Source organism: Synchiropus splendidus, chromosome 1 (genome assembly GCF_027744825.2).
Source record: "Synchiropus splendidus isolate RoL2022-P1 chromosome 1, RoL_Sspl_1.0, whole genome shotgun sequence".
NCBI classification, from domain to species: Eukaryota; Metazoa; Chordata; class Actinopteri; order Syngnathiformes; family Callionymidae; genus Synchiropus; species Synchiropus splendidus.
Genome location: NC_071334.1, coordinates 30,534,879 through 30,562,045, shown reverse-complemented (window position 1 = coordinate 30,562,045; position 27,167 = coordinate 30,534,879). Strand labels below are relative to the sequence as shown.

Here is a 27,167-nt window from a genome sequence, read left to right as displayed (position 1 = left end):
AGGTGAGAGTTCTACATCACAGACTTTCACGAGCAAAAGCTTCATTGTTTCCCTCTCTTCAACGTCGTGACGCAGCAACACCGCCTGCGGCTGTCGACCAGCTCAGCAGTGATGGTGTTTTAATTGAAAATAAATTGAAAATCTCAGCTCACTAATGAAAAACCTCTATCTTTTTGAATATTTTACAAGTGGAAAGCCCAACATTTCGCTCCTGTTTTTTTCTTTCCTTTCCTTCTTCTGTGAATTAATGAAAAAATATTCGTGTCATCAAACACAATAGGAAGATCAAGTTGGAACTTTTTCACAAGCCAGACTGTGGAACACCAACACAGAGAAACATTTCCACTTCGAGTACCTCTTATTTTGTCTTAATATATTAAACTGTTGACCAACTCTCAGTCAACATGACATACTTAATCAGAATAAGAAATACGGCATCTATTCCAATCTACCATAGTCATATATTTAAGATATTTACTACGACAGCTTAATAAAGATGCAGATTACATTTCAATATTTTCTTTCCATTTTTATGTTCAGTTTTCATGTCATGTCATGAATACAGTCAGCAAACATATTTGTTTCTTTTGTTGTCTTGCTAAATGTGCCTAAATATGTAATATTTAAAACCTTATTTTATTGTGTTATTTTTATTTTATTCAGATCTTAGCTTTGTGAGAGACGTGAAAGATCTTAAACTGACTGTCATTGTTTCCCTGCAGGGGTAAAGGCCGTCTTCTCTGGCCACTATCACCGGAACGCCGGAGGTTGCCATGACGGCCTGGACATGGTGGTGAGCTCGGCTATAGGCTGTCAGCTGGGTGAGGACACCCATGGTGTCAGAGTGGTGGTGGTGACAAAGGATGAGGTCGTGCACCGGTACCACAGTCTGGAGCAACTGAGGGATGGAGGCATGGATGAGGAGCTGAAGAAGCTGCTGCAGGCGTGACAGTCTTCACCAGGAATTTCCCGACCCATTTCTGAGAGGTGACAGACTTCATTTGCACCCCTGCAAAAATGATAAATGAGAATCTCTTTTTTTTTTTTTTTTATCAATCTGGTTGTTTGTCTTTGTCAGGTGTTGTTATAACCAAAAACAATACTACAAAGTAATTACTGTTCATGTCATCCTATTATTGTATTCACATGTGAATTAATTTCAACAATATGTATTGTATTGTCATAAGCCATTCACTTTTTATGTGCTGAGTACACAGGAAAATAATGAACTACAAAAGTTTCCAGTATGAAATTCAAATTTGGAGGACATTTCACTTTCCTTTCACTTTCACTTTTCATCACTTTCAAGGGGTTAGGATTTACTAGATTAGAGCAAAGCAGTAATCTAATAAAATGAAGCCGTTGCACAGGTTTGTGTAAATAAATCCACTAAACTTATTAATAAATGTGCTCCCACCATAAATTAAAATACTTTTTTTTCTTTAATCATGTAAAAGTCCTTAATCATAGGATGAAGTTATGAAGTTGCCAAAGATTTAGGGTGAATTACAATTCCTTCCTTAATCCTTCAACCTCAGTCCTCAACCTCAAAAATGCACATTCCTGCGAAGTTCAAGTTACTTTACTTTACTTTAGAATTGAGGACTACCCGAAGTGCTTTAGGTATTTTCAGGCAACAAAAAAATGGCGTCAGAGAACAAAGCAAACTTCAAATGCTAATGCTTTCTTTGTTAACTAAGATATCAATATTAAGAAAACCATCTTAGTTTATGCTCATTTTATGGATTATTTTCCACATTGTTGCATCTGTTTTTATTTTTCAGTGTTTGTCAGTAGCGGTCATTGCAAATGAGCCATGCTATCCTTAATGTTATAGCTTCTCTATTGTAGTGGTTTTATCAAGATAACAGCCTTAATGGTATAATATGACCAGTCTAATGTCATCTCCTGCTGCTGCAGAGTTATCTAACAATAGTTATTGCTGGGGTTTAGAACCGGTTGTGTTAGAACTGTAGCGTGTGACGTGACCACTCAATGAAACAACATACTGAGCAGGTCTGAACAATGATTTTCACTTCAAATTCACAACGCGAGCTAATAGAATGTTGTTTTTTAAGTACAAATTATGGAGCGCACTTCAGCAGTGAATACAGCATCTCCCTGTCTCCCTGCCCGGTTGGCTGGTGACCATACAGTAGCTGTTCAACCCAAGTCGAAATTGTTTTGACTTTCCCACCCACGTCTCACACTGTTCCTCTTTATTCGATTGTCTGTCTGTTGTCCATGGTGTCATGTATCAAGTGCAGCCGGCTCTAACCATCGTCATGGCGACTCATCCTGCAAAGTGTGAGTTACTGAATGCCACTTTTGTGCAATGCTGCCCCCATAGTTGAGGGTGTATCTGCATTCATGGGGTGTCCCATTTCTAAGTTCTTAGTTGGTTTTGGTATTTGGTATTGATTTTTTGGGTTAAGGACTGAGGACTCGGGGAGGAATTGTGATTCACCCAATGCCTAGTCTTTTTTGGACTGGTGCGCCACCATGCATTTCATCATGGTGTACGACTACAAATGTCTTTTATAGGTTGATATTGCTCGGTGGTTACTCTGGGGCGCTCGAGACAAAGTGGGAAAATAATCAACAGAGCACTTAGTAATGTCACTGTCCCAAAGTATCTCTAAGACATGACAAACAATTATGGAGCTATTGCAGCCAGTCACCAACTTAACTTCATGGAACTGGCTGGTAGCAACTGAAGTATCTTACAGGCTTAAAGTTCATGTGCTTTGGTCTAAGCCAATCACTTTTATGGAAGGAAACCAGAAGCTAAATGTAAAAGATGTAGCAAATAGATCATCCATTTTCTGAGGTGCAATCGCGTGTGTGTCTAACAATATTGTTAATTCTGTAGTTGTGATGACAGACATAGGAACTCTGTCACACAAAACTAAAAGGCAATGTATTTTTGGTGAATCTCAAGCCCTTTTTTTGTGTCTTTGATATGTACATCATAGGATTAATGAAAACCACCAAGGCCTAGGTCTACTCTGCACTCTCCACTCTGCACCTGCATCTTTAAGAGGTGCTCAACCACAATGTCCATTTTTCCTTCTCCAGGCTGATACTGCAAACTAACCATGACTCTTGTAGCTCTCATCTCACCTCACTTGCAAAACAACAAACTTATAACAGCCCTTCTGTTTCTGACTTGGAGGTGTCTTCATCCGGGCCACTTCTTTCTTCTGTTGCGTTCACACACTGAGCAAAAGTGAATTTAACTGACAAGAGAAGCATTTGATGGGGGCAAATCTTGTCATCAGCAGGGAGGCCTTTTCATGCAGGCAAACATCGCATCAGAAAATATTAAGAGATTCCATTCCATCTCATTTAACTAAAGTAATTTAATCTTGCATTTTGGTTTATTCTTCATTACACAAACCAAATCATTGAGATCAATTACAAACTCCAGCTTTCAGGAAATGATCGCGTGAATAATGAATTGTCTACATGAGTGTTCAGATTTTGTGGAAATCACACTTTTTAAGAGATAAAAATTCAATTTTTATTGTATTTTTATTTGAATTTTAACAGGTCGTTTTGACACAGTAGATGGAGTTGATTGGATTTCACTAAGAACAGAATTTCTTTGATTTGAAAAAGCTTTTTTAACATTGGCATTTGACACATTTAAAATTCTTGAAAAGAGGTGTTGCACAAATTTGATCAGTTTTTTTTTCTCTCTCTCTCTTTTGTTCTCTTCAGTTCCGAACCTCGCAGGGGGGCGAACCAGCCAAAAGTGTTCTGTTGTGTAATGGAGAAACAAATATGAGAGAGAAAAAAAGAGACTCATCTCCGCATTAGTCTTAAAAATAAACATGTGGAACAGATTTTTGTTTCAGTGATTACATAATTTAGACAAACACAGACTCACACAAAGGCTCTTGAACATACTCTGACTGACTGGGTATCTAAGAGTTGCTATGGTAACCATTTAGCAACACATCTTAGTCTCAGGCAGAACGTTACATCTCTTTCTCCCTGAGTTTGCTTGTGTGTGTGTGTGTTTTATATATATATATATATATATATATATATATATATATATATATATATATATATATATATATATATATATATATATATATATATATATATATATATATATATATATATATATATATTTCTACAGTATATATTCATGCTTGTGTGTCCGTCATTCAATGCTAGGTGATTTTCCATCCGCGACATGTTGAATGACCTCACTTCTCTCCGACTTCTGCGGCGTGATTGCGGACGAGAGGGAGAATGGATAATGACTGTGATGTGTGAACACGATTCAGACCGTCACCTTCATTTCCTGCATGACAAGGAACCTCATGTTCTTATCTATTTTTGATATCCTCCCAGTTCCCATCCTCACTGATGTCATTTCTTACCTATTTTCAGGCCTTTAAAAACGTGAAGCCTTTTTTTTCTGTTAATGAAATGTAGATCTGTCTTGCACACGTTTGATGTCATTGTTGATCTTCCTGTTAAAAGGTGTTGTGATTTTCTATTAAAGATTGTTCAATCAAACAACCCTGTGCCTGGTGTTTATGCAGCTTATTCTACATTTTTTTGCTTGTGGATTGTTTTGCTAGGTTGTTTACGAGACATCCCTTGAGCGAGTTCCTCATTTTGGGAAATATTTCATTAATTTCACGAGCTTTTCTGGAGGTCGCTCTCATTGCTCGTGACTTTTATTTACTTGCAAAGTGAGGTGGTAATTGTCTTTTTTATCATTTTTTTATTATTATTATTATTATTTAATTGATCATCTTGGTTCTGTTTTTCATTTTAATGTTTTTCATTCCTTTTTTGTCCCAAAGGTATCGAAAATGGCGTCTAGTATGGAATGTCTTCCTGGGTATCGATATCAAGTTTGCAATTCTAATGTTGTGACAACTCTATTATGAACAGATCTAAACACTTGGTGGTCAAAAGTAGTTATAGCAGATTGTCTGCCGTAGTAAATGTAATGTTTTTTTGTGGAGAAAGTCATTGTCTAGGAAGCAGAAATGCAACCAGTCAGAACTGCTTCTGCTCGTGTCTCTTTATTCCTTTGTGTATTTGATTGATGTGCTCCAATTCTCAGAGATGTTTGTGCTTCTGTGAGTATCTTTATTTTCCCTGAGATAGTCAAACCAGTTTGGGAAATTAGTCAAATCTGTAGAAATTGGGAAGATTTGCTATGTGGTGATTTTTTTCCCCCTTAATTTTGCTCATGCTGTTTTCGCTATTCCAACACTGTGCTGCTATCAGGCCAGCGACTGTGTTTCTCCAATCTAACGCACTACTGCCTCAAGTACTTGATCATTCCGAGTTGGTATTCTCATGGATCTGAGTCATTGTTATTTGGTGCTCTCCAATGTGTCCGCTTTCATCCAGAAACAAATTACAACCCAGTATTTTTCAAGTCCAGATTTACTAGATGAAGTGTACCTTTTTAATCAATATAATATTTGACTCTGCTGACAGTATTATCGCAGATATGTTGCCTGTCACGGCCAACTACTTCCGCCTCACGGGACCTAAGTTACCAAAAAATATGATCAGGAGTCAATAGAGAGACAAGTTATTTTCTGATCTAGCTTGAAACATGCCATAGATCCCACGTATGAATTTGAAAGACACATTCTAATGCCGAAAGACCTCTACTTGTCACCAGCAAAAGTTACTTGAGGGTTTGTTTTTTTCTGAAATTAGTCCCATGGACCGACTGGAAGCGACGGAGACTTACAGTAGGTTCAGAATTTCCATCATTGTTATGTCTTCTTCGTGTCTCATAAGAGCGGCGTATCGGGTAATAACAACAACACTGCCCCCAAGCTTTGTGGAAATGTGCAGAAATATGGACAGAAGGCTCCGTTAGCATCTGTAAAGGGCTGTAACGTTGAGCATAAATGGGCCTTCAAGCCCTATCAAAATGCAGGGCTATTTTTGTTTTTTTGCTTTTTTATATATATACTCTTAAGTAACAGACGACGGCGCTCCTGGTCCCAGCAGCGCCCAGGGAGGGTCTTTGACATTCAGCAGGAAGTGTATTCTGCTGCGGTGGATGAAAGCAACTTCCTTTTTATTGATCTTCAAACCTTGTTTTTCACTGGTCCAGCACTCAGACCTGTAATAACACCGGCACAAGTGGACGTGAAAGACATGGAAGACTTTCATCAGCCGCCTGAGTGTAAAAGCAGACACACGGCAGCACTTCAACAGCATGTAGGGTACCGTGTTTTTCGATCAGCTGACACTGAAAGAGCTAGTATAATTACATGATGGCAGTCGTTCAAAGAGCTCGCAGTTAACCTGGAACAGCTAATACCCTCAAGATTTCTTTCAAACAAAATAATATGACGTGTGATTAAGAGATGTGTCACAAACCTCTGTGCAATATTATGAAGAAAATGTTCGATGCCTTGTAGAAGGTAGTTTGGTGGTAAGTTGCAGGAATGCAAGATGGCAACACAGTTTAAGCGAAGCACACAACAGCTTCATAAGTCACTTTTAAAGTGACATCTACAAATGAATATAACAACTGTACAAGTAAGCATGTCTCCAGACTATCTTCCTTGTCGGTGTAACAGTAAATATAGTGAACGTTTTATTTCTGATAGAATATAATTGTTTATGTGATGAACTGTTTTAACAAGTTGTTGTCCTCAAATGTCCTCGTCTATGATTCCTTCGAGGTTCATCTGTGTTTACAAGTCAAGATAAAGACAGCAGTGTGAGACAGTTAAATTACATGGTGTGGGAGTCTGAACCCTCCACGCCATCGGTGGAATTGACGAAATAATTCCACATCTCAAATCCCTGGACTATAATAACACAAGTCTGTGTTGGTCTGCCAACATGGTGGACACGACTTTCAAGACACAAGGACTTGTGAAGGCGACAACGGCTGCACTCGGTTGTCTGTGACATACTAGCCACGTAGCCTGGTGTGCGCACACATGTGTAGAAAACTGAGGGAATCCATCCAAAATCGATGTCCAGGTGATTATAGTCTGTCTATATTCTTAAAAGCGAAGGTTGAAAATAGACCCGACGTATTGAGTGTGGAGTGATGCATTGATGTCATTATGACTAGGTCTGTGAACCGGCGTATCACTCTATTAAGACTCTCTTAGCACGTCCTTTTTCCTTTTGAACGTTCAGGTGTTTTCCTACCTAAAGGAAAGAGTGTTTGTGTTGCAGGATGGGATGATGGCAGGTGGGACCCGCCTATCAATACATGTGTTGAGAAACTGGACCCCCAACAGAATACAATAAAGATGTGACCCTTTAAAATGTTTTCACCTGTTGTACCAGAACTAAGCTTTGATTTTAGGGAACTTCTCCATCTTTCAGCATTTCCCCCCCTGGGGGTTGCCACATCAAGCCAACCGCCTCCACCTTAACTGTTGTTGTGCATCCTGCCTGGTAACTCCGTTCCTCTTCTTCTCCTCATTTAGCACATAGCACATCCACAAGTGTGAACCGTTGTCCACTCTCTTTTTACATGGAACCATGAATTGTACTATTTGTCTTCTCAATGTTAGTGAAGTCTGGCATCTCCAACTTTGTCTCCATATGTTTCCGCATAGTTTGTCCCTCTGATGTATGCAAGTATTTTTCTTGATTTTTTTTTCTTTATATATGTGTGTTTCCCTGTACTGGACTACTGGGGACTTGTCTAGTGTGTCCACTGCCTATCACCCGTTGATGCTGAGATTGGCACAGCTCCTCCACGAACCTCCTCTGGAGGACAAAACTGAACAATAGCACAGAGCGGCTACAATAAAAAAAGGCATGACATATTCCACATTGGACAACTCCACATTTGTATTGTTGGGAAGTAGGTAGCTGTGCACATTTCTTCAAATTCCTCTGCCTTACCTATCACAACATACATCAGTTTTCCCAGTGAAAGGAAAAGGGAGTACAAAGTCTTATGTTGAGTTCCGGGTAGACCCCAAGTGTTTTGCATGATGGGGAATATTTTAGTCCAACAATTTTTGACAGGATGTGCCCCACTTCTCTCCAATATCTATGTAATTCCTGGGATTTCAATTCTTCTCACTGGCATGTCTAATGTGTGTGTGTGAGTGGTAAGTGAAAGCAAAGCCTTGCGATTGACCAGGCAGAAAACTCACCTTTCCACTCTGGCCATATTCTGCAAGTTATACTAGTAGTTATAATACTATATATATATATATATATATATATATATATATATATATATATATATATATATATATATATATATATATATATATATATATATATACACACACAAAGTAAGAAGAAGTAAAGTGAGAAGTTTATGAGCCAAGTTATAGATAAAATGATAGATATAAAGAAAGAAGAGTTACAAACCTGTGGACAGGATTCAGGAAAAATATAACCACTGTGGAGTGGAATTATCATCGAAAATAGAGGCAGGTATTGTTTGTCTTCATTCTGCTCCTTTTGGATCCGACCTGATGTTGAATGTATGGGCTGTGAAGCGCATTTGAAATTCACTTTCAATTTTCCTGACTTAAAAAGTCCTGTGTCACGACAGTAACAGATTGGAAAAAAGGTTAGAAAACAAAGGTGGTTGGAAGCAGTTGTTCCTCAACTCTGAACGGGAGAAAATTGACTCCATACGGAACAGCTACCAGAAAAGAGCTGTCATACACGAAGTATGGATGTTGACTCTCCGGGCCGGGATCCAGCGCCACCACCATGTCATCTTCCCACTGATGGGGGGGGGGGGGGGGGGGGGGGGGTAAATGAAAGTTGGCGCAGACGACGCTGGTCTGACGTCAGGTGGCCTCCCGTCCTGGCGACACGCCTGCTGACACAGCGCGCCATCTGGGTCTGTGACCTGCCCTCTAGGCCTGCAGCCAGCACCAGACTGGGAGAGCTGGAGGGCATCCCATATCCTAGCTGGCGTGCTGAGGGACAGCATGTTATAAAGATGATACAATTCATCTGGGTCATAAATGAACATGCGTCACGTTATTTAGAGCGTTTCGGTGTCAGCGACCTGCTGCCAACTGTTGCTTCAAGACAAAGTCCTCGACAGGCCCTGAAGGGTCACTTGCATGAGCAGCGACACAAGCAACATAAAAGCAACATTCAGACAGGAAATGGAGGAAATGGTGCCTGGCACTTTACAAGTTGTCTGCAGGACACCTTTAAAAGTACAATTTTTTTATCACAACTTTCCAGAAAACATATCTCTTTCAAGCAGATAGCTACAGAAGGTCCATTGCTCAGTGATCAAGAGTGTGGCGTGGTGCTGCAGCCAGATGTTTGCTCTGGAAAATAATGTATAAAATATCTGAGATGACTCTACAGTAGCTTGAGTTGACCATCCTACCTCTGACTCCATTTGTCACAGATACCAGGGAATACTGTCCTCCACTCTGCCCAAAATCTTGAAAAGCATATTTCTCCTAGAAGCACTTCTTTTCTTCTTCATGTGTGTCCTTAATTTCATCATGCTATGTTCTGTTATCTGTTTTGTTCATTGTCTTTGTTAGGTTTCCATGTTGTGATGCCTTTGGTTTCCCCAATTACATCAATGGTATTCAATAGAGGGCAGAAATGCACCGACTAGTCAATGCAGTCTGTATGAATTCATTGTCATTCGCACATTTGTTTCCAAACATTTCTAGATTTAATCCCATACAGACGCTTGAAGAGCATTTTTCTTTGACATTTTGTATTGGCCCATGGAACTGTGTATATTGGAGGATACCGATCACGGTGAAATAATATGATCAATATATGAGAAAATACATATATCTGGCGCCTATAAGGATCTCATTCCTTTATCAGCATGAATCATTTAAAATACACTGCATGTCCTGTTGCCGAAAAAGATACGACGCTGTTTTTTGTTCACTTAGTCAGATGCGGAGCAGAAGGCTCTTGTGACATTTACCCACAATGCTGTTCTTCACACCAGCACCAACTGGACACCCACTCGTCAGACTCTTGTCAGAAAGATTTTATGAATTGGTTTCCTCAAAATACTGCTTGCATCACATATGTGACATCCTGGCCGGCGACGAGAACTGAGAGTGAGCTTGCGTTTGGACTCAAAAGAGAGAGACTGAGGATTCGAAGAGAGGAATGAACATGGATTTCAAATGTGAGGAATGTTTGTTTTTGTTTATATCTACTCTTTTTGTCAATTTCTAATGCAGACTTTTATTCAGTGTCTTTTTCTACACTGACATTTTCAAATGTTCACTGTTCATTTCAGTCAGCTAAACTTTTTTTATATTATTTTAGCCTCACTTGTTTTAGCCTTAAATTAGATTAATTTCTGCTTTTTTATGACTCACTATGACTCAGTCTGTTACATGAGTCACTAGTATTATCAAGTCAGATTAAATTCCATCTGAGTTTGGATGCACCAATCCTGCTGTCGGATATCAACCCAATCCAGCCTCATGAAGTGGGATCGGGTATCAGTGAAAAAGGCCCAATCTGGGAAGCAGATCTTGGCATTTAAACTTCAAGTCTCGTCCCAAACTTTGGGCCACGCTGAAGATTTTTCTCATTAACAGTCTTCCTTTTTTTATTTCACTATTGTCAAGGCACACCTTTTTGAAATGGTGATATCAAAGTGGAACATTTCATTGAAACTTAAAGTCTAGTGGTATTTAAGTACTTTTCTAGTTAAGTTGAATGATAACATGACAGCTGTCATGAACAGTAGATACAGATGCTGCTTACATCGACAACTGCAATGGCGAGACGCAACATGTAGAAAATGCTGGCAGCATTTGGTAAACACTTAAATAAATACCTTTTTCATACGTCATTTTTGCCTTTTACTCTGTGTTATCCCACAGCATGACAAGCTGCATTGTACTTTAACACTGCTTCCGGATTGATATTGGTATTGGTTGATACCCAAATACCTGGGTATCGATAGCAGGACCTTTTCTTTTTTTCATTTTCGGATTTTCTTCATTTAATGTCCCTTTCAAATTTCAATTGGTGGATTGGTCCCATACTTTCAAGCTGAATCATGATTCGTAATGAAGCTACATTTAATGTTGACTCATGTAAATGGGTTTAAAATATTGAGTAAAATGTGCCACATGAATGGCTTCTTTCACTCAGGTAAATTAGTTTTTAATTTGCAAACTGGGTTGTCTGCAGGTTCTCAAGTGCATTCTGGGTGTCAAGAGCCTGGTCATATAGATTTGTACCGCTAGTGAAATGACTCAAATGTGAACAGTACCAGCAAAACTAGGAAAAACTGTTACTAAACAGTTCTTGCAGGTACAAACACCCCTGAGAAGTAGAACATGCCGGCGAGTTAGTTCCTGCTTTCTGTTTTCATCAGCAACAACCAGGGAGGAGGAATTTCATGCTCGTGGAGTTTGAAAGTTGCAGCTTCCTGCAGGCCAGCGCTTACCAACTCAGACTTTCTTTTAGCCAGCGGAGCAATTTGTCGCGCTGTGTGGTGGACATTTCCCACCGTCATCACAACACTGCCCCCACAGTTAATATAAGACCCCCAGGAGCAGTGGAGTGGAAAAGCCCAACACATGGAGCTGGTAGACACGCACACACTTTCACCTCTGGGTGCACATGAACACATTCACATCGACAGCGAAAATATTGGTGCGCGCGATGAGGTGTCTGGGCAAACATCCTTTTTATATCAGCAGTTTTGTGCTTTGCATGTGACTGTATTACCCATGACCTCAGTCATCTACATCTTGAGGCTGCTGAATAAAAGAGTGGCTCTGACACCGATGGCAGCCTTTGTGTGATCAAATGATGACCTGGTCAAAAGGTCATTAAATGGCAGCCCTTGGGAATTCACCCAGCGCATTGAATAAAAATGTAAATGCAATAACTGGCTTTGTTATAGTAATCATTGACCGGATTTATAAGACTCTTTGATCTCTGAACTCTGAAAAGGCGTCAGTCCTCACGGTCCCTTTGATTTTGCTGGTCAGTCAACCCCCCCCCCACCGCATCTCATCTCCTGTGTATCATATCCCATCTGCATTCCATTACTGTGGGTTTCCACACTAATGGAGCCGTCGCTGCGAGCGGTAAACTGTGGGGAACATTAGCCCTGGAGAAGCAGGCTAACAACACACTAAAGCGATGGCCGCCGACGTGCTGAGCATCGCTGACAGCGGCTCCGGGGGGGGCGAGCATACATTCTGCATACTGATGTTCGCGGAGTGGGAATGGAACGATGGGGAGCGAAGGACTCATCAAGTGTTTCTTAACCACGCATCTGCTATCGCACAGAGGAATATGCAGAGGAACATGGGAAGGCGTGGCGAGCATGTCGCTTCCTCCGTTCCTACATTTATGTACATACATAACTGACGTCCCCTCGCTTCCTTCAAGAGCAGAGCATAGAAAGAAGCTTTGCATTTTACATGTTGATGTCAGGAGAGTACTTCGGGTGGTGCTTAAGGGGTGCGAGTTTTATCACTGAGGGATACCGACGATACTGCATGCCAGAGTTGAGCTGTTTCCACTTGGTCATGGTTCCTTCTCTGGTCTCAGATGGTGATCAACTCATTCCTGACCACCTGACAGAACCAAAATAAGCCCTCCTCTCACAGACAGCCAGCCTGTTGACCACCTCCCTATACGCAGACTGCTCTCTGTCCTGAGTGAAACTGACTCACTAGCAGGGTCCTTGCGTCGGTCCGGGGGCCATTAAAATGTTGCAAGATATGATGCACTCTATTGTTGAGGTTTCACTCCACATAACAATTGAGCAAGGATTTCTGAGTAGCTTCATGCAGTAATTCAAAATCGTATTGCAGTTAGTCAAGGAACTCATTGTCGTAAGTCAACTGACTGACAGTTCAAACGTCAAAGAAGTGTTGTCTTTATTAAACTATTGGATTAAATGTGGTTTCTCACAAATGGAATAGCTTTGTCAAACCCACTTTACATGTGCAATCACAACAGAACAGGCTAGAAATCCTTGCCGCTTCCGGCTCCAGAAAACTATATTGCCTTGTGCATAATAGGACATGGAGTATTCTATTGAAAGAAACTCACTACGTTGGGTGATCATACCATCTCAATCCAGGACTGAGATAGTCTGTCAGCCTGTTTCTCAAGTAAACATGGCCTCCAGTCCTATTTGGCTGGGGCCTTCTCTCCAGACCACCAGAGGTGTTCTGAATCTGAATGATGATCGAGCCTGGAAAATGGGCAGGTTTATAATGGAAGACACCTTCTCACCAATCAGGTGTCTGGTGTTGCTTGTTTCAGCTGAAACCTCACTGGTTAAACTGTGTTCTTGACCGGTTGGAACAAAAACCTGCACCACTACGGTTCTTTGAGGACCAGTTTGCGCAACCCTTGCTCACTTTGTAACACTAGCATGACATCAGTTCCTGTGACTCGATCTGAGTGTGGTGAGTGGAGATAGTTCCTACATTGTTAGATGTCTTTGTAGGTCGGTAGATAGATACATAGATAGATACATAGATGACAGACAGACAGACAGACAGACAGATAGATAGATAGATAGATAGATAGATAGATAGATAGATAGATACAGCTTCAAAGAGAAAGCTTTCGGTTGCATTCATGACTTCTGATTTCTTGTATACAACGTCGCTAACTTGATAGGATTAGCATGATGCGCAAGCTAGGTTCAAATGGAGGAGGGTGACTTTCCATGGAAACCTCTTTTGCCAACCTTATTGTCAAAACACAAGGTGCAAGGCTGTTGTGTGAATGTCATGAAATGCGATTTTGTCACACTAAAGAGCCAAATGGAAAACCCTCCTGTGACTCAACACTGGCTTACAGAACCCCCGCCATGTATGAACGGAGCGTATGTGTTTAACATGTTGACATTCAAATTTAATCTCTCCTTGTAATTAACCAGGCCTCGTAAAAATAGCGGCCACATGATTAAAATGGGAAAATCCAATCAAACATGCTTCTTATGGCCCAGCTGCTGATGGGGTACAGTAACAATGACACTTGCAAACATTGCTGAACACACACGGCGTACCAAACAATGCTAATTAATCCCGATATCTTCCCCCACACAGGATATCTGCTTTCATCCGCTCCTCAATTAGATTGAACTTCCTTCAGATGCCTTCGCGTTGGGATTAAGAGGAATTATGGACTGATGCTTGTGTCTATAGTCCTTCTCTGCCTTTGACTTACTGCTTGACAGCTATCTCGCTGATGCCGTGGTGTTTCCTGCGTGTGTATTTATATACCCATTCACATATGTGCTATGCGTAAGCCGTCAACGATGACACGTGCAGGAACAGTGATCTGTAATCCCAACTGCCAGCTTGTGTGAGCCAACAATTCTATGGTTGTTTTTCATCTGAACTCTGAACTTTTCTCTCAGTTTCTCTAAGACTCTGTTGGCAGTGTTAAGCACATTAGTCTGTTTCTCTATTATATCGACAGCCACGCTGACTTCATCTTTTTTTAGTTCACCCTCCTGGATACACTGGTCATAATCACATTCACAATGCTCGGCTAGTATATCATCAAGCTTCATGAGCGTCACGTGTTGCAGTAGTTACAGACGTCCACACTCACACCAGTGATTGTAACTTTCATCCATCAGGTACCTATTTCTGTCCAGTACCAATGTAAAAAGAAAATCATCTCTGCATTCACTTTTTAAAAGATACCCTTTAACTAGTAAATTGACCATAAAGGCCACAATAATGAAGGAGCGCTATTCCGCAAATTTTCTTTCTTTTGCACAGACTTACGTGTTGAAATGCAGCAACTAATGTTACGCCTCGATGACACGTGAGTCAGTTTGGTTTCTTGTTAACAAGTGTTTGTTTTAAGTTTCTTTAAATTCTACGACAACAGATTGTCTTTGTCAGTTGAAAGTCAGATGCATTGCATGTTTTTGCACTACTTTGTCGTTCGTTTTTTATTTTCAACTTTTAGATTAATAAATGGTACTGAGACAAAAACGGAGTTGTGACACAACCGTTTTCAAGAACTATATATATATGTAGGAGCGTCTGTTGGAAACTCTGAGGAAAGGTAACGGCTGATCAGAGATCTGTGAGCTGTCGGAATTATGCCGAAAAAGCCAAAAATATCAACCATTCCTTCCCAACCGTCATCTTGAGACTGAGACGGAAATAAGCCAAAGGGAGGAAACCAGTCCGTATTCGGAAGGATGGTCAGCAAGAATGGCAAAAATGGAGAAATTCATGCAAGTCATTTCATTTCAGAAACGAAGGAAGAAACACAAGAACAATGTGAGAATATAACGTTAAAGATGGCAGCATTGTCAAATCAACTTCAAAGTCTAGGAAATAGACAAGCTGAACAGTTCTGATACAAAGGGAGGAAATTGTCAAAATAAAAGCACAACTCAAAAAAATATTCAGTGGCGTTTTAATCACTGAAAGGTAAAACAGAAGATCCAAAGAGGTGTTGAATGAGCTTGTTGATAAAAACACAGACTCAAAGATGTCAACGGCGAAGGTTGCCCACTTGGAAGCCAAAGTAAAAGCCATGAACGTGATGGTATACTAAGTGCCAGAAGACATGGAAGCTGATGATCTCGGACACACATCCTCTTCCCTGCGAAGCTGTGGGTTAAGTACAAAGATGGTAGTGTGGTCATCTACAAACCCAAAGAGGAGGCTTTCCAAGCCCAAAGGAAGCAAGCAGCATGTTAAAGTGATCAGCATTTGTGATACACGTGTATCTAACAATCTACCCTTAGGTTGATTTACAGGACTCTGGAAACAAAACTGACTGCTATAACCGACACCTGAACCTGTGTTGGAATAGAACATACAAAAAAGGTGCAGAAATCATAAGAACTGTTCTTCTCTCTGCTCCTTCCGATCCCTCAGGACAAGATGATGATTGAGTATTGTTGTTGTATGTATCTTTAAAGTGGGATTGAAATACATATTCCGTAATTCATTTAAGCAACTTAAATGAAACACTTGATTTTTTTATTTTGATGCAAAGCTACTTCACATAAGTTTTGCAGGTATGCGTTCATTAATTCATAAATCCCAAATGACCGGTTTGTGAAAATAGTGTCACTAGATTTTTAAATATTAATTTCTAATCTTCAAATGTGTTTTCTGGTCTGAAACTGCTGGGCAGAGTCATCAATTAATAATGCGTCACTCAGGTGTGTAGCTTCAGTTGAATTACACCAGCACTCATCAAGTGTCACCTGTTATTATTCATCTAATCTAATCTTCAACATCAATTTCATCTTAATCTCCGTCCTTCCTAAACCCAGAATGTCCACTTCAAAATGCACATTCATGCTGATAAATGCCTTGTCCACGCACATGAGTTGTGGCATCAACCGATGTTCGGATCAATTTCTAAAACAAATTATGAATACATATTTTAGAGCAGGTGAACGCTGATATTTTCTGTCATTTGGGATTTAAAAGCAGCGGAAGATGAACTTGGTTTTGTCAAGCAAATTATACTATAAGTATTTTTTTAATCTTCCTCTGTCCTAAGATTTGACAGCTAACATGACCATCATTTGTGCGTCAGTGAAATCCCAGCACTGGCCTGCAGAGAGCCTATTGAGACAAAGTGCACATCATCTCAGTTTCAGTTACAGCTTCAGTTTTTGTTTTTGTTTTTGAAGAAGAAAATGATTGCAACAACAGATTTGTTTGAAGAAGATTTGAAGAAAGTAGCTGGTGCCTAGAGTATTTTTCCCAGTGCCCCTTGTAGTTTTACTCTTTTGATGATCAAGCAAGCTTCTTCAAATCTTCCTTCCCTTCGTGCCGAAACTCAAATGAAGTATTGGGCACACTGTAAATGCAGCAGTAAAAAAAGCAACTTTTTTTGTTTTTGCATTTTCATCCTTTTTTATTGGTATTTTTGCAGAGAAAAAGAAAAACAAAACAAAACAAAAAAAAATATGTACAGTGGTGCCTCGTTTTTCAGACGTCCCGGAATTCGAACAAATCGGAGTTCGAACAAACATTTCGAGATTTTTTTGCTTCGGATTTCGAACGCAAATCCAGAACTGGAACGCCCCAGTAAAAATCCGGAAAACACATAACGTGCACGGACCGATCTGCTGAGCCACGACACGCTTTGTTATTGTGTATAACGCAGCTTCTGTATGCAGACGTGTCCCGTTAGCTACATTTACTGACTGTTTTTTCTTCATATTGAGGTGTAAAACCTTTCCTGTCTCCACACTGGACCGTGGTAGAGTGTCACAGGGGAGGTGCTCGCTCTCCACACCTCAGAGGCTGGAGCGCTCACTCCAGGGTTTGATGTCCTGTTGTGGGCTGGAGCTGGGACAGGGATGAGGCGAGTCTGGGGCAGAGCGTTACTTGGTTTATGACTTTGTCACAGCCAAACTGCACAGAAGCGCACATTCAGAGCTGGACACACACCGGGCACCTCTTCACTTCTGGAGAGACGTCACTCACTCTGCAACCCCTCCCACATGCAGCAGCCACACACATAGAGGAACAGCGCACCTGCAGCACACACTCTACATTCACTCCTACAAAAGCCTATTTTAAGGCTTGGAACGCATTATTTCTTTTTCCATTCATTGTAATGGGGAAAATCGATTCAGATTTTGAACAACTCGCTTCTCGAACGGCCGTCTGGAACGGCCGAGTTGTTTCACTCAAAATTATTTTTGAAGTATTTTTTGCTGTCATTGCTTGTGGAAAAAAAGTTTCTCTTCATGTCCAAGCTTGTCACTCCCACCTGTCCAGTGGATTCTTCCTCCCCCACGTGAGATTCCTCCCACCTGCCAGTCTCCGCGGGGGATCAGAGCAACCTCCGAACTTCCTTGATCTCTGCTTCTCCCCTTCGGTTCTGCCATGCTCCCCCGACATATATTGCTCTTGTCCGTGAAGTGCTTTGTTTGAAGTTTTCCTGTCGATGCAAGACTCTGATGTGTCTGGATTTGAGGTTTATTGGTTTATAGACTGGGAGAAGACGAGTGTTCACACAGCATCAGACAGCAACCTTAATTGTACTGTGTGGACAAACAAGCCCATCCAGCGCCGCATCAGTTGTGAGAATCACTTTTTAGGGGTTTGATCTGCAGGTTTTTCTCTCGGCCATGTTGGTTTTCGTTTTCTCATTAACCATCATTGTCCTCACAGATCACTCCTGCCTCCGACCTTTTGACCCATAAACAGTGAGCATACAGTCCTGGGTAACATAGGTAACACGTACTGAGTCGCTCTTACAGACAGCTGCATCAACATTGCACTGCAATGTGTCTACTTTTGACCCAAAAGGGGAACATGTTACTTTTGTTTGACTTTGTAATCATCTCCCACAGTTCCATCAAGAAAATAAATGACAGCTACGCTACAACGACAGGAGCTGCTTGACCCACCTAAGTGCCAGAGAGCACCTCTACGCACCTCTATTCCAGTGCTCTGCCACTGTTCTGTAATAATACCAATTTGTGAACATGTCCCATCGCCATTTGCCATTTCTATCATAATCTTGTGCAGGATGTGCCGAGGTGGTGGAGGAAGAGGGGTCGTGACAGCCTGAAATGGTGCGCATGAACCGCCTTCAGCAGCCATCTCATACTTCCACAGAAACGCTGTCCTCTTGTCTAAATTCGTGACTGCTTTTAGCGCTAAAAGCCATTCAAGGAGTTGCACTTTTGTGGTTGGAATCTTTCTTTTCAGTGTTTCACCTAGTCAGAGAGTTTTCAGGCCCGGGTGGCATGAAAATGTGATATTATTGAGAAGAAAAAGGATGAATGGCGATAAGAAAAACATCTGTGTGAGACCTTCGCTGAGTCATCAGGATTAGTTTGTTCTCAGAAGTTGATATATGAATGAGTCAGGTAGTTCAAACGGGGTCGCACATTTTTGGAGATGTGGATACAAAAAAAATAAATAAAATGACCCCAGAACATCCAACAGTAAATCAAGTTATTATATTTTATTCATATTTTTAAAGACGGGCTTTTTAATCTCATTATAAATTTTAATATAGATCTGCATTAAAAATAACAATCATTTGTCATTTTTTTATTGAGCAGCGTTTGGTATAGCTGTCGAAGAATCTCGACAAAAAAAATGCGTATTTCAGTTAGCAGTTAGCAGTTAACCACCGCTTAGTCCTGTTCAGGGTTATTCATTTTTTGTGTCTCAACTTACTGCATGTCCCAATGTAGCCAATTTATTGCTCCATTTCCCCCCCTCAATTTCAAAACCTAATCCTTTCAAAACCTAATCCTTTCAATTTCCATCATTGACAAATTCCCCTTAAATTTGAACTTCGAAGTACCGGGGGCAGCTGTTCAATAGGGGGCGCTGGGGCACTGGCCCTACACTTCATATTGGATTAGATTCTATGGCCTTTGTTAGTCCCACGGTGGGGAAAATCAAAACATACAGCCATATGGTGAATTTATTTTTTTAAAGAAACATTTTGTAAACGCACTGCAACATGTCACCTATAAAATATGAATCGTTTCATTTGGGGGAAACAGCTTCATATTCATGCCACACTGCTTGTGGGGTCGTGGACAAAAGCGCAGATATGGTCATCCAACAAGCACCTTAGAATCTGTTGCCTCTGGGGTGCTTTTCTGCTCAAAAGATTTGAGATGGAAACTGCCCACATATTCTATGATTTTGTTTTGTTTGTGTTAAATTATATGAAGTGAGATGTTTGATTATGAAACAGGCAACTGTTACTAACTCATAATCTTTGGATGTAACGTTTTTGTTTGTTTTGCATGTGTCATTGTTCCCTGAATGTGTCTAGTCTTGAAGCACTTCCCAATCACTACGAATGAGCCTTGGGCAGAAAAGAGAGAAGGATCAGCCAAACACAAATGAAATCCTCTCAAATGGCGGCCGTGTAACCAAATATTAACAGAAGCATCTGGAGCTCTTTCTGGTGCAGAGTAGCTCGAAGATCAACATTAGATTTGGTCAAATAAGGCGTCGAAAAGGTTACTTTTTGTGTGATTTTAGCGTCGACTTCCGTTCCACAGTGACTGCTTCTCTCACTGGCATGAATCCTGACTTTATCTGGTTCCTCTTCACACGACATGTCAGTCAGTCAGACAACGTTGAACATCTCATCTTCCATTTTCTTCCGTCCTGACATCAGTTCCGCGCACTTCCTCTGTCAGTAACAGTATCAGCCTCACCAAGTGTGACATCAGGACGTTCTTTTACTTATCTCCCCAGCGGCAATCCCTCATACATGAACATCCGGATCCATCCAGGGCAACATCCCTGTTCCTCTGAGCACATTTATGGATCATTTCATTCAATTTCATGAACCATAAAACAGCAGTAATAGCAAGGGGTGTTAGACAGCCGTTTTTCTTCTTTTCTCTCCCGCCTGTCCTGCTGGTGTCATGTACTTCACTTACTGTCCGCTTCACGCTTTCATACTGACATGAAACGGCTGAGTGTCTCCCAGAGGAACCTGGACACACACTCTCTCTCACACACACACGCACACCGTGGTTTGAACCTGTCATGAGAAAAGCTGAGCAAAGTGCTCCACTGCTCTCTATGGGCTTGATGAGTGCAGTGCAGTTACTCAATACATTTCTTTCCAATCCTCCATTCCAGAGATGTGTTTCAAAAAAAAAAAAAAAATATATATATATATATATATATTTTTTTTTTTTTTTTTTTTTTTTTTTTTTTTTCATTCACATGATGATTTTATAGTCAGTCGGGATTTCACTCAATTTGCTGTAGGTAAAAGTAGAACATTGAGTAACCAGATTGTTTATTATTGTTGTTGTTGATATTATATTAAACCAACTCAATAGCTTCGTAAACCTTTTATATTTGTGTGTTTTTTATAAGTACCCATAACCCATAAGTACCATAGGGATGCTATCTAGTTAGCGATTCACTTTTGCTTAACCTCCTTATATCCCTGAAAAAAGTATAAATCAGATCACAACAATATATCAGGCTGCACAACAAGCTTAACTTGAGGCGTAGCAGGGCCTCTTTATTTGGTAGTTCCTCTGTGTATATCTCCATGATCTAAATGAATGAGTGACAGATGTCAAAGCATCAAGTCTCATGGGTGGAATCTCTGAACAACGAGGAGTCGTGTAGCGAGTCAGTGTTTTTGTGTGGCAGCTGAGAAATGTGGGCTGACAAGACAGAGTTTCACAAAGCCCAGCTGGCTGCCTTTGTTATTCAAACACATTGCATCTTCATGCCTGTCAGAGCATCACAAGAATAATCCACCTGAAATACAATAATTCTGCCACCCAAACTGATATTTGGCTCGCCGGCTGCTTTTTCTCAGCCAATATAGCTGTTTGGTTGAACGATTGCTCGCCTGCAGCGGCTCAGATGGATGTGTTGGACTACTTTCTCTTCTTGCTTCTCAATGTCACCACTGCAGAATATTATGGAGTCGGTTGGCAATAAATAATTTGGAGGTATTGTCAATATATTATATAAATATATTGTGTTGTGTTGATATTTTGTGCCTTCATATATCAAGTGGCATTAATATTATATGTTATTTTTATTGCACATAAAAAATATTTGATGGTATTTCAAATTCGCACTGATTTCAGTGCTGAAAAAAATGCACCATTCGTAATTCATGTTCGGTATCTAATCACAGCTATACTTACATATGTAAGGTTTGACGTCGTCAGAATCAGAATCAGAAAAAAACTTTATTAATCCCAATGGAAATTGTGTTTGTAACATGCTCTGTACATAACATATCACAATAAATAATATTATAAAGTGCAAAAAAAAATGTTATATAAAAGATCTTGCAAAAACAATGTGCAACAAATGCAGTTCAAGAACAGAAAATGTGCCAAAAAAAAAAACCCTTCATTGTATTTTTTTCATGGACAAATTGTACAGTTTTATTGCCACAGGAAGAAAGGACCTCCAGTGGCGCTCGGTCTTTGAGTTGGGTAGTCTCAGTCTGTTGGTCCATGTGCTTTTGTATTGGACCAGGAGCTCATGGAGGGGGTGAGTGATGTTCTGATGATCTACTGTATGTTGCGTGCACTTTTAATGGTATGACACTCGACAAAAGTCAATTGAAATCGTTTGAAAATACAGACGGATTGGTTTCATCCGAATCCACTGTCCCTCCTCGTCGCTAGTCGGCGCCAGACAGTCGCCAGGATGTAGTCGTTGCTCTTGTTGTCACGTGACTGCACGGTTTCAAAACAATGCCTTGGTCACATCCTGCCACAGTGTCCTTGTGTTATAGGTGTTTATAGAAATCATTTTTAATGCTGTAGGAGTTCAGTAATGGCGGCGCCTCTGCTGGAGTATGAAACTGAGATGTTCCTGAGCCTGTTCGGCTGTGACGGGCTGCTGGTGGCGGCAGAAGGACTCGGAATAGACCGGCTACTGTTGCAGTTCATGCGGGTTTATTCCGAACAGGACAGCCTCGTTCTCCTACTCAACACATCCACAGCTGAGCAGGTGTGCCTTCTATTTCAGCAGTTCCAATGCATATGTTGATATAAACAGGTGAGTTTATATACGCACATGTATACATTTCATTTTGTTGCCATGCCAGGAATATTTAACGGAGCAGCTGCGACTGGAAGGTGTTTCCCACCTTCCCAGGACAGTGACCAGTGATGTCCAGAGTGCAGAGCGCTACAGGGTCTATACTGAAGGAGGCGTCCTGTTTGTCACCAGCAGAATTTTGGTTGTGGACTTCCTCACAGACCGCATCCCTGCACATCTTATATCAGGTCCACATTGTTATACTAATGTTATTTTTTTTATGTAAAGTTACTCATCTCAAAATTACTCAACTTAAGTTACTGAATAAAGTCTGCATATTTACTTGCTGTTATCTTTTAGGAATCCTGGTTTACCGGGCTCATAAAATCATCGAGTCCTGTCAGGAGGCGTTCATCCTTCGTCTGTACAGACAGAAAAACAAGACTGGCTTCATCAAAGCGTTCACTGACAAAGTTATTTCATTCTCATCTGGCTTCTGTCAGGTGGAACGAGTCATGAGGAACCTTTTTGTCAAGAAGCTCTATCTCTGGCCCAGGTATGATGGACAGTGATGTACTGAGATACCAATTGTGGGTGTGGTCTCTGTCTCTGCCAAGGAGTATTGGTTGCTGCATTTGATAAACTATTTATAGTTTGTTTTTATTGAGAGTTCCATACCGGGTCTGTGCTTGATTCCTCAGGTTCCAAGCATCAGTCAACACAGCCCTCGACAAACACAAGCCAGAGGTGGTAGAGCTCCACGTGTCACTGACACCTGCTATGAGGGCAATACAAAGCTCCATCCTGGACATCATGGGTGCCTGTTTGAAGGAGCTGAAGCGCTACAACCCGACATTGGAGGCTGAAGATCTCTCTTTGGAGAACACACTTGGCAACGCCTTTGAAAAGGTGAGCTAATATAAAGATGTTTAGCATTTTGAAGTTTACTGTTTCATTGTCATACTGTTTTGGTCTGTGTATATACAGTACATACGCTGAAGTCACTCTTAGTTTCATTTGATCTATCTACTTGCTCATCCTGGTTTGTCTGTGTGTCCATGTGACAGATGTCATATTGAAACCTTTTTAAAAGCAATTTGTGTTCTGCTATTAAGGTAGGAGAAGATATGCACAACTCATAGATGACAGAGATGTTGTCACAAAATGCCCGAAATATTGAAAAAGCATTGACAGTGAAAATGTGGATCCATCTTCTCTCTATGCAGACCATTCGTCACTATCTGGACCCGTTGTGGCACCAGCTGGGGGCTAAGACCAAGGCTCTGGTGCAGGATCTCAAGGTGCTTAGGCTCCTGCTACTCTACCTCACCCAGTATGACTGTGTCACTTTCCTCAACCTGCTCGAGTCCCTGCGATCCAGCCAAAAAAACTTTGGCTCTAACTCAGGTAGGTACACAGTATGTTACATTGATAAAATTCCTAATTAAATATCAATGACTGATTTACGCATTATACATTGGATGTAAAATCCTGTGGATGAAGTGCACTTCTGGTACTTTTTGTATAAAGCAAAATGATGCAAAAATGAGTTTGTGTTTTTGTTCTTCTGTTTTTAAATACCATTTTGTGAAAGGGACTTTGAAGCATGTTTTTGTAACTGTAACTCTCAGGTTGGTTGTTCCTCGACTCCAGCACCTCCATGTTTGTAAACGCCCGGAGTCGTGTATTCCGCATTACGGATAGTAAGAAGAAACTCAAAGTGGGACCAGAAGAGGAGAAACAAAAATCATCTTCAGGTGCTGCAACATATTTAAATATTATTGACCGCAATTCTATGTGTGTTCTAAGTGCCGCGTCTGCATGTTTCTGCAGAAGTGAGACGAGAGCTGGTGCTGGAGAAAAGCCCCAAGTGGGAAGCTCTAACTGAAGTTCTCCAGGAGATTGAGAAAGAGAACAAAAGCACAAATGGAGAGCCGGGTGAGTGAGATCAATGGCTAGTTAAAAGATACCATCTATGGTTTAGAAAGATTTGTTTGAGGGGTAATAAATAATTACGAAATAATTGACTTTAAATGCTTCTGTAAATGTAACTCCTATTCTCTGCTCATGGTTTTTCCATTACAACAATTACAACAAAAGTAACAGGAGCACCTTTGCTGAATGTGTGCTTCTACTGTTGACGACTGTTCGCTTTCAGGTCGTGTTTTGATCTGCGCCAGTGACGACAGAACCTGTGCCCAGTTGCAACAGTACATCCGGCACGGCGCTGAATGGCTCCTGAACCGACTGTACACTCGCACCATTGCTAAAACTGACGCTTCTGCTGCCTCTGCTATGGAGCTACACACACACAAAAAAGTGAAAGGTCTAACAAGGAAAGGCACCAAAGGGAAGGAACCGGTTCAGAAGAAGAAGTCAACAAAGAGCAAAGGCAGACCCTCTTTGACGCTGACCCAGATGATGGGCAAGGAGGAGACAGAAGAAGCTGCCGTGATGGGCAGCAGCAGAGATGAAGAGGATCTGACCGCTGAGGAGGAGGAGGAGGAGGAGGAGGAGATGAAACTTGACTTGTCATCTGATGCTTACTATGGTGTCCTGAAGGAGCCGCTGACAGTCATCCACCCTCTGAAGGGCTGCACTGACCCACACAGTTTGACGCGCGTTTTACATGAAGTGGAACCCACTTTTGTGGTGCTTTATGATGCTGAGCTCAGTTTTGTACGGCAGCTGGAGATCTACAAAGCAAGTCGCCCAGGAAAGACCCTCAGGTGTGTGAAGAGGAAAGAATTGTTTGCTCTTCAGTGAGACAGACCTGATTTCATGGCACATTGACTAAGTTCTTATTTACATTTTTTTGTTTTTTGGCTTTCAGGGTGTATTTCCTCATCTATGGTGGTTCCACAGAGGAGCAGAAATACCTGACAGCACTATCGAAAGAAAAGAAAGCCTTTGAACATCTCATTAGGTCAGTTGCTGAACTCAGTTTAAACCAGCTCAATAAAAACGTTTTTACAGATTTTACATTTTGACTTACTCACTTAACTGTCCAAATCTGATGATCAAATTATGACGTTGAATAATGGACTAGTCTCCAATTTAACTCCTGAGTACAAAGGCTCATAAGTAGCTCACGGTCTGTTGACATGCTTGGACTTTCTTGTGAGGCTTGTTTGTATTTGGTTGTGAAGGGAAAAGGCCACCATGGTGGTCCCTGAAGAGAGGGAGGGCAGAGAGGACACCAATCTGGACCTCGCCAGAAACCTGGAGCCTGCAAATGCGACCACAAACACGCGTAAAGCAGGCAAGTTTCTAGTTCCCCTGTCTTTGCACGTGCTTTGTTTGGAGTTGTCTTCATAAACAGGGCTGTGTTTTTCAGGAGGTCAGGATCAAGCTAAAGAGCCTTCGCGGGTCATTGTTGACATGCGAGAGTTCCGCAGTGAGCTTCCCTCACTTCTTCACCGCCGCGGGATGGACATCGATCCGGTCACACTTGAGGTGGGGGACTACATTCTAACCCCTGACACTTGTGTGGAGCGCAAAAGTGTCAGCGATCTGATTGGCTCGCTGCAGAGCGGCCGCCTCTACACCCAGTGTGTTTCCATGACCCGATATTACCGGAAACCAGTTCTTCTCATTGAGTTTGACCCCGCCAAGCCTTTTTCTTTAATGGCACGCTCCGATTTTCGACAGGAGCTATCGTCCAATGACATTTCTTCAAAGCTCACTTTGCTCACGCTGCATTTCCCCCGACTTCGCATCCTCTGGTGCCCCTCTCCACACGCGACAGCCGAACTCTTTATGGAACTCAAGCAAGGTCGACCAGAACCAGACGCTGCTGCTGCTCAGGCAGTCACAGCCGAGTCAGACACTGTGGCTGAATCTGCCGACCTCTACAATCCTGGTCCTTATGACTTGCTGCTGAAAATGCCTGGGATTAACAGCAAAAATTACAGAGCCATTATCAAAAATGCTGATTGCCTTGCAGATGTCGCCAAACTGAGCCAGGCCAAGCTGGCAGAAATTCTAGGAAACACTAACAATGCAAAGTTGCTGTATGAGTTTCTGCACAACACGGCTGATGTTCCAGCTCCAGCGCCGAAAAGCAAACAGATGTTTAAGAGCTTTAAATCTGCAACGTGAAGAGGTGTGAGGGAAATGTGAGCTTGAGTTACAAGCACATTTCATGCTATCAATTTAACAAACCATAAATGAACTGAATTGTATTTTACTGACTTATTAGTTCTATTTTTTAAATATGTTTGTATATGTATATCAATTGAATAAAGTCTATTTTTAGTGTTCTTTTTTGCTATAGATTGGCTGTAAGTCATTTGAGTAGTGTCTTTAGTCTTCAGTCAAGATAGCACCAGTTGTTGATAATGTCTACAAAATATTTTTGTACTGAGAAAAAAAAAATATCTTGCCATTTCACTATTGAATGAACCTGAACCGGTAGACATGTGGATTACAAAGCGTTTGGTGGAGAAAACAAACTAAAATCCATCTACCAAACAGTGGTGTGATTTAATTCCGTTTGCCATGAAAGCTGTGTAACACCTCATCATTGAACAGGTAAGTCAAATCATTGTATCTGTGGACAAACTGAGAGCTGTTCGTCGAGGTAACCCCACAAGTCTGGTGACAATGAGGTCATGGACGTAGACGGATGTTATTGTTTCCAAGTACGATGTGGAAACGTGCGGCATGTGCTGGACAATTGTCTCGATTGCAAATCTCGATGCTGTTGAAATT

The 27,167-nt window shown here is 41.2% G+C and overlaps 2 protein-coding genes across 5 annotated transcripts in view; both read left to right on the top strand.

The window, feature by feature from the left end:
* cpped1 (calcineurin-like phosphoesterase domain containing 1) overlaps positions 1–4,519 on the top strand; it is a 38,820-nt gene extending 34,301 nt beyond the window's left edge. For 2 of the 4 annotated variants that reach the window (XM_053844768.1, XM_053844743.1), the window contains exon 6: positions 723–3,881. In XM_053844768.1, coding sequence (XP_053700743.1) covers positions 723–949 — 227 coding nt within the window. In that variant the 3' untranslated portion in view covers positions 950–3,881. Of the gene's footprint in view, positions 1–722; positions 3,882–4,188 lie in introns of those variants that run through there. The other 2 variants (XM_053844751.1, XM_053844760.1) reach the window with 2 other exon arrangements.
* Positions 4,520–22,170: 17,651 nt separating this feature from the next.
* ercc4 (excision repair cross-complementation group 4) lies at positions 22,171–27,017 on the top strand. The gene is made up of 11 exons (XM_053866845.1): positions 22,171–22,424; positions 22,522–22,702; positions 22,815–23,010; positions 23,156–23,363; positions 23,681–23,861; positions 24,086–24,211; positions 24,288–24,392; positions 24,613–25,183; positions 25,288–25,380; positions 25,604–25,716; positions 25,792–27,017. Exons 1-11 carry the CDS (start codon positions 22,248–22,250, stop codon positions 26,553–26,555), a joined length of 2,715 nt encoding a protein of 904 aa, XP_053722820.1. The 5' UTR covers positions 22,171–22,247; the 3' UTR covers positions 26,556–27,017.
* Positions 27,018–27,167: the final 150 nt, after the last annotated feature.